Source organism: Typopeltis vanoorti, chromosome 15 (genome assembly GCF_054136105.1).
Source record: "Typopeltis vanoorti isolate ZY-2024b chromosome 15, IOZ_Tvanoo_1.0, whole genome shotgun sequence".
Classification (NCBI taxonomy): domain Eukaryota; kingdom Metazoa; phylum Arthropoda; class Arachnida; order Uropygi; family Thelyphonidae; genus Typopeltis; species Typopeltis vanoorti.
In genome coordinates this window covers 121,504,584-121,516,959 of record NC_143563.1, presented here as the reverse complement: position 1 = coordinate 121,516,959, position 12,376 = coordinate 121,504,584, and the positions used below count along the sequence as shown (strand labels likewise).

The following is a 12,376-nucleotide window of genomic DNA, read 5'->3' as shown; positions in this document are numbered from 1 at the left end:
TTTGAAACAGCTAAATGGTCATACTAAAGAAAACATAAAATTAAACACCAAATTGAAATTAGAAGAAATTCTAAATTTCTACACAGAATTGTGGAGAGACAAATATTTTAATAAAGACAACTGGCAAACAATTAACTAAAGTGAAAAGGAAATAACTAAAAAAGAATTAGAAATCAGTCTGAAAGAAACAAGAAATGGAAAATCACCTGGAGAAGATAAGCTAGGTTCAGGACTGTATTAATATGCAGCATCAAGATTCAAAGAAAGACTCATATTATTTTTAAATAAAATTTATTCAACTGGTAACCCCCAAATAGAATGGAAAAAAGCAATTGTGATTCCTATCTTTAAAAAAGGTAATAGAGACGACCCTAAAAACTATACAGGTATAAACATACTAAATTCCTGTTACAAAATATATAGCAGAATTTTAAATAGCAAACTAATGAAATATTCTGAAAACTTTATTTTAGAAATACAGAATGGGTTTAGAAAAGGATGACCATGTAGAGACCAGGCCTTTTGCCTAAAACTGATAATAGAGAAAAGAAGAGAATACAATTTAGAAACACATTGCATTTATTGAATTTGAAAAAGCATTTGAGAAAGTTAAAAGAAGCATTTTATTTAACATATTAAATGAAAGACAAATACCAAATAATATCCTGAAAGCTATCATAAGTATACATGAAAATAATCAAACACAAATTGGATTAAATCATGAGCTATCATATACGAGAGAGATAAACCAAGGGGTCCGACAGGGATGTCCCCTCTCAGCAACTCTTTTTAATATTTACCTAAATGAAATAATAATAAAATGGAATAAAAATTTACATCACGGTATTAAACTTTCTTTTGTTGGATTCTGATTATGTAGAGATTAAAGTAATTATTATTTGCTTCAGAATCCAACATGATCTTCCATCACAAAGGTTAGACTTTATTTAATGTAAACAACTTATTTTACAATTTAATATTCATATAACTACCTTTAATTTTATCTAATATTTAATTATTTAATCAAAGATATATGTATTAATAGTGATAAGACTGTATTAAATATTATTAAGCTATTTTAATTATTACTATGTTAATATTACAAGAACTTGTATTTGATAATTTAACTGCGCATTATTTGAAATGTAAATATTCCTTATTTATTCCTATTTGTAGAAGTTTAGCGTTATGCAATACCTCAAGTTTATTATATTTTGTTTGGTTGTCATGGAAACGTATGTAAGTGAACGAACACGTTTTTGGAACAGAACGTGGGGAGAAAGCTGAAAGTTTACTAAAAAGGAATTAGTTAAAGAGATCACGAGAAGAATTTAGGCGAGAAAAACTGATATAAAAAGCGAGGAACGCTGGAAAAGGGGGAGCATTAGAGATTTATCAGAGAGGGATTGGCATTAGGTTGGAATCGGAACATTCGGCATTCGAAAATCACAGTGCGATAATAGCGAGTCAGCAAGTCACTCAAGCAGCTAAATAAAGTCTACTAGTCGAGAAGCGGTTAGCTTATAAGTTTCGGAATAACAAATAAAGCTACGGAAGATAGCTAAGTGATTACGGATAGACTAGCGATTACTTGAGTTGAGATTTAATTTCAGGGCCGACCTGTCAAGGACACACAGAATCTTGAAATAAAGCACGGAGTTACTAGAATAATAGAGGCTGTAAAAATTGAAGTTTGTCATTAGCAGTGCTTAGAATTATAGGGCCTAAAGAATTAATCGAATGCCGGAGGAATGAACAACTGTGCATATAAAACCTAAAGTTAAGGAATTATTGTGTATTGCCTTATTTCATGAGTGATCAGTAGTACTTTATGCAACAACGTTTGTTTATGTGTATTGTGACAGATGATTAATTCAGTTATTGCTTAGAAGAATTTATTTAAGTGTCGTTTACTGTTTAAAGTGTTTACAGTTGTAAAAGGTGTAAATGTATAAGTAGATGAAGATAGAAGATTATCGGTAAGATTATTCCAACCATTAATACGCGTGGATTAATATTCCTATACAGAGAAGTGTGCGAGTTTCATCCTAGAATTTCCCTATACTAACAGTAACTATTTCAGAAATTAGCTGAAGTGTAAATTTAAAGGCGATTGTTTCTAAAGTGGTGTTACTGCGATTTTATTGTATTTAGAACTTAAAGAACTGTGAGAAGACTGTATTACAGATAACAGAATTACCATTGTCTAAGTTTGCATGACTTTATTATCAGAAAGGCTGAAGTGTTTATAATAACTTATTTAGTATTTTGATCTTAAGTGTATAATTTGTGATTTTAAAATTAAATGTTTGTTTTTGTTTATCTAAAGTTGTATTTTGCCTGAATCTCTTTTACTGCACCATTCATAAAATATTCGAACCAAAGCGGGTAAATTAAGTAAGTTAAATATACTCGGCCAGTATATATTTTAAGGAGAAATAGTTGGAGGTTGATTTTTCTTCAATTCTTGAACTAATTCAGATATAGAGTGGCGCAGTCTTTAAATATAAATTTTCTCTATATTTGAATTAGAAATCAACTCGCAACTTATCAATTAGTTAAGAACATCGTAATTATAATCATGTCGGATCCAAAGTACAGATTAAGAACAACTAGGATCCAACAAAATTGGATCCAATTTTGTTGGATCCTTCGTTCAGAATCCAACACTCCTACTGTGAACTTAAACACTCTCCTTTTTGACGACGATCAAATAATAACAAATTCTGAAGATAACTTACAGAAAGCTATTTTAGATCTAAATGAGATAGCCAAAGATCCAGCAAGAACTAAAATAGTAATAGATAACAAGATCTTAGAACAGGTGAATTCATTTAACTACCAAAGATGTATGATCACATATGAAATTGAAAAAGATATAAACGTAAAAATTGCAAAATATTTAAAAATAACAGGGGTAATTAACTCTATATTTAAACCAAGCCTAGTTCAAAAACAAACCAGACTAAAAGTATACAATACATTAGCCTTACCAGTCTTATTGTATGAAAGTGAAGTTTTACAAAGTGTTTATCTTTCTTACATTTGTCTCTGTATTCTCTAAGAGCACAAGCTGACTTATTTGCCAGAAAATTTTGATATGCTTTCTTCTTTTCCTTCACTGCCTCTTTAACTTCCTGTGTCCACCTTGGAGTTCTGATTTTTCTATCCTTGCACACAACCTCACCACATGCCTCTCTGGCTGAATCAATCGGTGTTCTCTTCAAGGCTTGCCACTGAATCTCCAACATTTGGTTAATGTTCTCAAACTCTCATTTTTTCTTGAATAATAGTTGTGTATTTTAGAGATCACTTCCCATTTCAAATCCTCTGTACACTCCGGTGTCCTGCACCAGTGGGAAAACATCACTATCAACAATAACATAGTTAATAAGACTTTTCTTATTCCTTGTCTCTTCTCTCCATGTGAATTTGTGCACATTTTTTGTTGGAACATTGTGTTAGTAATAACCAGTCCATCTCCTGAGCAGAAATCAGGACATAGACTAGTTATTACTAAGCTTCTCTAGTACATTCTGTTAAAGTGACTACCACTTAACATTAGCTCCATTTACGCATTCTTGAATGTGAGCAATGCCAAGTTCCTTCCTAATACTTTCATTTAAATATGATTCTGATATTTTTACAGCTTTAAATGATTTTAATTTGTGAAATATCTGATATGAATCGCATTCACATTTTATCGTTTATTAAAATTAGATGATCTACGGGTATTAAACAATCATTAATTAGATTCAGATATAATTAAAACGATCAATTCCCAGCACCCTAATTTTCAGTCATGTATATATAATGTCATATAGTAATATAATCTGCTGCAGATAAAAAAAAAAATTTTTTAAAAAGTATTCAAACACTAAACAGAACTCTGGTCATATGCATGAAAGGATTGTTTAGAAAACTGTCAAGCTAAGAGAGTGTATTCAAGTGCTTTCACCCTATGGGTAGTTTTCAGATACCATATTTACAATGAACTCTACTGAGATAGGACAAGGATATTTCTATTTTTCTGCTTAAGGAAAAAGAATTATTTGAGAAGATGTTAATTCTGAATCAATGTGAAATAGCTCTCATTTTGGAGCAATTATATTAAATGAATTGTAAAAACAAAAGAAATTGCAAAGAAATATTAGCAATGAAATCTGTTTACTTTGTTTTGTTGTTCCCTGGAATTAAATTTGTGTGTGAGAGAAATTATCCCTTATGATATTCTTTTAAAGAAATTTTATATTTGCATTTTTTATATAATTAAAGAATGTTAAAACTTTTCCCACTTCTAAACGTAATACGAATAAGTAAATGTAATACAAATGTAATACACAAAATGAAACCAGACTGTACCAGATACTCTGTGACAGATCAAGGTTACAATCTCATGCCGCCAGGTGTCAGTGGCACAGCAATGTCGAGTCAGCCTGCTGTGTGCACGAGAACTCTTGTAATGCATGTTATTCTTATCACGTATTTGTGTTCCCCTGCGATTTTGCCATGAACACGAAATTAGAACAAAGGACAAATGTAAAATATTGTGTAAAACTGGAAAATCTGCCAGAGAGACACTTGAATTACTTCGTAATGGATATGAAAACAAAGCCATAAGCCGAACTCAGGGTTTTGAATGGCACTTTATCTTCCTTATACCCTCTTTTACCTTACGGTGTCGAGGGTCCATTGATCATCGGACCTCACTCCGTTTACAGGATAAGGTGGTCAGCCTCATGCCCCGGTGTATCCTATGTCCTGTAGTGTTGAGTTCTCAAGGCCAGTTTGCCTGCTTTGCGGGATGAAAAACCCCAGAATAAACTGGGGGAAAAACCCTGCTGTCCACGCCCAAGACTGGCTAACTTGGCTATGGCTGAGGAAGATCCTTCAGCTCTTCACGTCACCGACGGGAATCGAACCTAGGACACTCCTTCCCCAGGCATATGGTTGCGAAGCGCATAGCCACTAGGCTAACCGCGTGGACCGGGTTTTGAATGGCACTTTAAGAAGGGCAAAACAACCATGAGGATAACGAGAAGGCACAACGACTGTCCACCCGCACAACCCCTGAAAATATCTTAAAACCTCAACAGATTATCCATGAAGATCAACACATCACCATCCAGAAAGTTGCTGACAGAGTGGAGCAGCTCAAACGATCATCACAAGATATTTGAACATGCATTGCATTGAAATTAACAAAACACTAAATTAGTAAGATAGTGTTCAAATCAATGATTGGTTAATTGTTTTTAGTTAATTGTTAAAAGTTAATTGTTTTTCTTTTGCAATTTGCAGTATAGCATCTGTTGAGGTTGCAGAGTTTTTTTAATGGTATATAGAGACATTTTTATTCTAGTCTTCGGAAACAACAGACAGTAAAAAATATCTATTCCTGAATAAAAATGAATATTCTGTGTATTATAAGATCTTGTTGATCTACAACAAAATACCAGCATATATGACACTGATAAGACAGAAGAACTGCTGATACTAAAAAAAAAATAAAAAATCTAATTAATGTAGGATTCCCGAAAGTGTGGTTAATTCCGATAATGATTGGATGTCATGTATACCGAGTCTCAGTAAAAAAAATAAAATTCTTGGAAAACAGAGCAAAATATACACATACCAGTGAAATACAAGTAACATGTGCAACAAATTTTATGAGATGATTTGTTGCTGCTCCATCAAACTATATTTATTCCTGCAATATTCTCTGCCTCTCTTCATAATTTTTTTTTTTTTTTAAATTATGCCATCATAAATTCACTTGTTCATGTTTAGACTTTATAGGATCGTGCTATTCGCTCTACCCAGCAACTTTTAGGACAACACATCAAATTCCTGTAATGTACCCTCAAGGGGTGTACAAGATATGATAGTACTACATGAAAAAAATTACATTATTACTAACTTCCTATCTACAATTTTCTTCCAAATCAGTCTGTTACTTCTCAAGACTCCAACATTATCAGATCTTATATTTCTATCGTCTAAGGCACTTTGTAATATATCAATCCACATATATCTTGGTCTACCTCTGGGTCGTTTTGCTACCAACCTGGCAGAGAACACTTATTTTGCTAATCTTTCTTTGCCCATTCTGTTTGGGTGACCATACCACCTGAGATTAGCTCCGCTAACGCATTCCTAGATGGTGAGAATGTCAAGTTTTTTCCCTAATATCCTCATTTTTAATATGATATGGCCATTGATGCCATCTGCTCACGCCTATAATCTTTCTCAGGACTCTCATATCTACTGTCTCTAGTCTTTGGTCAAGTGATTTACTTCTGACCTAGCTCTCAGATTCATAAGTTAAAACTGGTTTAAACACTGCCTTGTATACAGCTAATTTAGTGTTCCGACTAATTTCTCTCTTATTCCATATGAATTTATTCAATTGACTTCCTACTATACCAGCTTTATTGATTCTGTTGTCTATTTCCATATTTAATTTGCCATCCTCACTAAAAATCGTGTCTAAGTAGCTGAAATGTTTTACTTGTTCAACAGGTTCTCCATTCACAATATAGTTGACATTTTCAATGATTCTGCCTATTTTCATTGTCTTTGTCTTTTTATTGCTGATCTTCATACCATATCTATTACAACAGCTATTCAATTTAGTCAGAGAATCTTGCAAAGATTCTCTGACTAAATAAAACAAAGAGCTGACATTACCATCTCAAATTTTGATATCATGTTTAATAACATTTTCCTTCATAATGTGATCCATATAGATAATGAATAACAGAGGGGATAATGTACATCCTTGTCTCACACCAGATTTAACATTAAATCATCTTGCTGTACTTCCTTCAATTCTAACTGCTGGCTTACAACTCAAATAAAGACAAAGTATTGCTTGATATAATGGCCCATTCACACCATATAACTGCAGCGTATTGAATAGCTTCTCTCTTGACACCTTGTCATATGCCTTTTCCAAATCAGCAAAACTTAAATACAGATCTTTGTTATATTCCCATGCTTTCTCGTCTATTTGTTATAAAGTGAAGATCTGATCCTGACAGCCTCTATTTGGCCTGAATCCAGCTTGTTCTTCACCAAGCTTTTCTTCCACAATTTTTCTCAATCGTTTCTCAAGTATACTTGCATAGATCTTGCCAGGAACACTCAGTAGGGAAATACCTCTGTAATTCTCACATTCAGTTTTATTTCCCTTTTTATATATGGGTACTATGAGAGCTCTACTCCAATCATCGGGAATTCGTCCCTCTGTCCAGGCTTTCTGAACTATGCAGTGCAGCCACTGTAAGACTCTTATACCACCATACTTCAGCATTTCTGGTCGAATATCATCTACTCCAGCTGCCTTACAACATTTCAAGCCTTTGATGGCTTTTTCTACTTCAAGTATGGATATGTATTCCTGACTGCATGCCTGGGCAGTGTTTTTTTACGACTGTGCTGTCATCGCTGCTAGTTTCATTTAGCAATTTTTCTAAGTAATTACTCCATACTTCTTTCCAGGATATCTTTTTGTTCCGTTTTCATGTCACCTTCAGCATCTCTAACTCCTTTTACAGCACTATTTCCTCCATTCCTAAGCTTCTTCAACAACCTTCAGAATATTTTACCACCTTCTTGATATTTATTTTCTATATTCTTGCCAAAGTCCTCCCATGACTTTTGTTTAGCTAGTTTTACACAGTGTTTAGCATTTTTGCATTTGTCTCTATATCCTCTAAGAGCACAAGCTGACTTATTTGACAGGAACTTTTGATATGCTTTCTTTTTTTCCTCGACTACCTCTTTAACATCCTGTGTCCACCAGGTAGTTCTGATTTTTTTTTTTTTATCCTTGCAGACAACCTCACCACATGACTTTTTGGTAGAATCAATCAATGTTTTCTTCAGAGTTTGCCACTGAATCTACAAAGTTTGATTCCTGTTCTCAAATTCTTTCATTTTTTCTTTAATAATCTTTGTGTATTTTAGTCTACAGTTCCCATGCTCAACTTTCTTACGTTATTCTTTTCAATATGAAATTCAATTTTATCCTGCTCAAGACTAAATAGTGATCACTTCCAATTTCAAATCCTCTGTACACTCTGGTGTCCTGCAACAGGGAGAAAACATCACTATCAACAATAACATAGTCAATGAGACTTTTCTTATTCCTAACCTCTTCTCTCCATGTGAATTTTTGTACATTTTTATATTGGAACATGGTGTTAATAATAACCAGTCCATGTGTTGAGCAGAAATCCAACAGATATTTGCCATTATTACTAGCTTTGCTCTTTTCTCCAAATTTTCCCAAAACATTTTTGTATGCCTGACAATCACTTCCTACTCTGCTATTTAGATCCCCAACAAGGACCAACTTTTCCTTTTTCATTGTGTCAGTTGCTTTTTCTAAAGCGTCAAAAAATTCCTCCACTTCTACCTTAGTAGAACCTTCTGTGGGACGATAGGCACAAATAAGTCTCATTTTCCAGTTCCCCATTCTGATATTTACCCACATTACTCTACTTGAGACTGACTGCCATTCAAGAAGATTAGCCTCGTATTTTGTGTTGAATACTATGGCTACTCCTTCTTTTTCTTGATTGTCATTGCCTGAATATATCATTTTGCATTTATTGCTCAGAAAGATCTTACCAGTTTTTGTCTTTTTTGTTTCAGTCACCCCTATTATGTCATTCTGCTACTTATCTAATTCCTCAGCTAGCTCCATTTCTTTGCCATTCAGGCTTCTTACTTTGATAGTACCGATCTTTAACTCTGGCGATGTTGAGTTGGGGTTTGTTTTCAGATTTGTTCCAGTAGCTGACTTTTCGCTGTTCGCCCTGGTTCCCTGGCAAAAACAATGGGGGCCTTGTTTAACCGGGCGACGCTCCACCCAGCATGAAATTTTGTCATGTTGTACCTTCATTTGCTATTTTAGTATAACCAATAAGAATACAATTTGGTCGGCTAAATCCCAAATTGCCAGCCCATCCTCGTTCATTCAGTATCCAAGTAGATACCCAACAGGGTGCACCACGAGAAGGTGAGGATTGGACATTAGGTCAGAAGCCCTGGTTGGTTCTCCACATATCTTGAAAGGCTATGTGGAGGTCTCCTCTCAGTTATACAGCTTTGACCCTTTAGTACTCCCTTATAGGACATACATATCACAAATGATAATTATTAATAATTCATTTGCCATTAATGAGTGTTTCTACTCACACTTATTCTTTCCTATTCTGACATGTCTTATAAATGATGGTTCACATATTTTCATCTTTGAGTATCTCAAATATACCAACCAAATATAGCATTCTTCTTCATTGTTGTTTTCTAATAAATCCTAAAAGAGATTGTTCCCCCACTCTACGCATAAGTATTCAAAGTTATCCTGCAATTAATTGCATTGGACCAATTAAGATGAGCGCTGATGTGCTATGCCCTTTCAAAGCTCATACATCGATAAAAATGCAATCACACAGCCATTGGCATCCTCATGTGGGTGGGTGGGTGGGGAGAGATTTCTCCCCAGGATCACTTAAAAAATTCCATAAATTATAATCATAAAATTGATTGAGATATGTAATCTTACACCGTCGACCCTGGGATGCTTTGTTTTAAAATTTTTATTATGGGTTAGCCTGTTTCAGCCCATGGCGGGATAGCCATAGAACATACATTTTATTGCAGCAATAAAACGTGTTCGTGTTTTGGGTTCACCTTTTTATGATTTGTGAACAGTGACTGGTTAGTTTGCCCTCTGTGTCTAGTGAGTCACTGAGTGAAGTGTGAATTGTAAATTTATAGTGAAACAAATTTAAACAGAAAAATACATTTTTAAAAGTGTATGTAATTTAATATTATTTTACTTGTTAGTTTTATGATTTTTTTGCTTTTAAACTGAAATAATTTAATTAGTTGGTTTTTAATAAAATATGCCAGTCAATTTTTTTATATATATCAAATTGTGCTAAAAACTATTAATTCTGAATGCTTTTTTTCCCAAGAATTAAAGATCATTAAAATTGATGCAAAATGAAAAGGTATTTATATAGTTTACATCGACAAATAATTAAAAAAAAAGCTAAAAGGCGTTTATTGATGTAATTATTTAATTAAATATATATATATATATATATATATATATATATATATTAGGATAACCAAGCAATTTTATATGCTTGGTTATTTTAGCTCCTAATCCCAAGTATGCAAACAATTAAGTTTGCGCCTGAAACAAAGTTCAAGTCTAAAGATGGTACAACACCTGTGCAACTCATTGTAAAGGTGGGTAAAGCTCTGATCACTATTCTTAGTATTTTCCCATAATGTAAAGCACATCTCACTAGAAGATGTATACTGCAGTGCATTATGGGTGGGGTCACTACCCAGACCGGTTTCAACCTTTTTTGAGGTCTCCTCAAAAAAGGTTGAAAAAAGGTATACTCATTGCAGTATACATCTTCTAGTGAGATGTGCTTTACATTATGGGAAAAAACTAAGAATAGTGATCGGAGCTTTACCCACCTTTACAATGAGTTGCACAGGTGTTGTACCATCTTTAGACTTGAACTTTGTTTCAGGCACAAACTTAATTGTTTGCATACTTGGGATTAGGAGCTAAAATAACCAAGCATATAAAATTGCTTGGTTATCCTAATATACAATATACCCAAGTTAAAAATTTATTCCCATATATATATATATATATATATATATATATATATATATATATATATATATATATATAGAAAGTATTTTTACCTTGGGTATAAATATGTTAAAGATACCAAGTAATTTTAAACCTGGTTTTACTCCATTTCCCAAGTAAGCAAACAGACTAAAAGTCAAGTTTGCGCCTGCAATTGATGCAAGTCTAACTGATCCCACAGGTAGTGCAGGACCAGGGCAACTCGTGGCAAAGGTGGAACAAGCTCCGATCACTAATCTTAATATTTACCCTTAATGCCAAAACACATCTCCAAGAAGGGGATGTATGATGTTTTGCATTAAAGGCAAGGGGCCATCCCCATTTCTGAGGCTGCTTCAAACTTTGAAATCCACCATAAAGTTATGCAATGAGAATAACTATAGGACTGTGTATGTTCAATCAGCCTGAATATTTTTTTTTAAAATCCTACTGGTGAAACACTATAAATCTTTATGATTGATGATGGCATATAATGTTTTGATGCTAATACCATCGCAATAAAATGCAGAATACATACTTACTTCTTTGCACAATGCAGTTCGCCCGCTGCATTTTGGCTGAACATAATTTTTTGGAACAGCTCTATAGCTTGCACCATATTTTTTGCACGATGAGTAGTCTGTTAAAATAAATTATAGTATAGATTAATTAATGAAGGACTAAAGGAAAAATATGCAAAACATATGCATTGAGGAAATAAGGAGATAAATAATATATTGAACACAATGAATAGCAAATAAAGGATTACAGTGGTTTAAAAAAATCTTAATTACAAAAAATAAAAAACTTAGCAAATTAAAATGTTTCCATCTGTTTAATAATTACATCAGCATTCACAGCATTAAAACAAATGTTCATCAAACAGCTCTAGAGCTGAACTAGTATTTATCATTTTCCTGCAGTTTGCAGATAGAAGAACTACACATTATGATTCTTTCTGCATTAAAAATGGTACATATATTAATACAATGTAATAATCATCAACAGGAGAAAATATTCTATACAAAATCCTTCCTGTTTAAGTGACTTTAAATCTTACTTTTTTGAAATGAAATTTCAAAATATAAATGAAAGAATGAAAAAGATAAACACAAACAAATAAAAAAAAAATAAGATTATCAAAAAATCCTATTTCCCACATAGCCCAAAATACTTGGAATAAAAGTTGTGATTAAAAAGATTTTTTAAGTGTGTGAGGACGGCATAAGATCAGATAAACAATGACCACTTCACAAAATTAACACCCCATAGACAAAAACCTCTAAATTTCATTATAAGAAGTGGGAATCTATGCAACAATAATACTTCACATTTATTCAATTCCTATCTGTTGTTTTATCCTCGTGACCTTGGGTAGGCAATCTGATAGTGTTTCCTTCAGATATCTCTGACTTGCTAACATCCTTCTCTTGCAGGTTTTTATGTTGTGTCATGACTTTGAGATGCCTTCTAGCTTGTAATTATAATCACCTATCCTATAATGTAGTTCATATAGCACTTCTTATATTGAGAATTTCATGTTTTGTAGCCACCTGAGTTATAAACAGTTTTTCTGATTCCTACAACTAGATCACTCCACGATAAGAACAGTTTAGATACAATAAAAACAACTTCAATGAAGATAGCAAATATTTTGTACTATTTTGCCAATTGGTGAACCAATGAAAATGTTTCTGCAAG

At 33.2% G+C, this 12,376-nt stretch overlaps 1 protein-coding gene across 18 annotated transcripts in view; it reads right to left on the bottom strand.

Annotated features, from left to right (window-relative positions):
• The window catches only part of LOC150099111 (paired amphipathic helix protein Sin3a-like), a 578,777-nt gene that overhangs the window by 298,065 nt on the left and 268,336 nt on the right, over positions 1-12,376 (bottom strand). For all 18 annotated transcript variants that reach the window (XM_090404589.1, XM_090404593.1, XM_090404598.1 and 15 more), the window contains one exon: positions 11,218-11,315. In XM_090404589.1, coding sequence (XP_090260715.1) covers positions 11,218-11,315 — 98 coding nt within the window. The remainder of the gene's footprint in view (positions 1-11,217; positions 11,316-12,376) is intronic.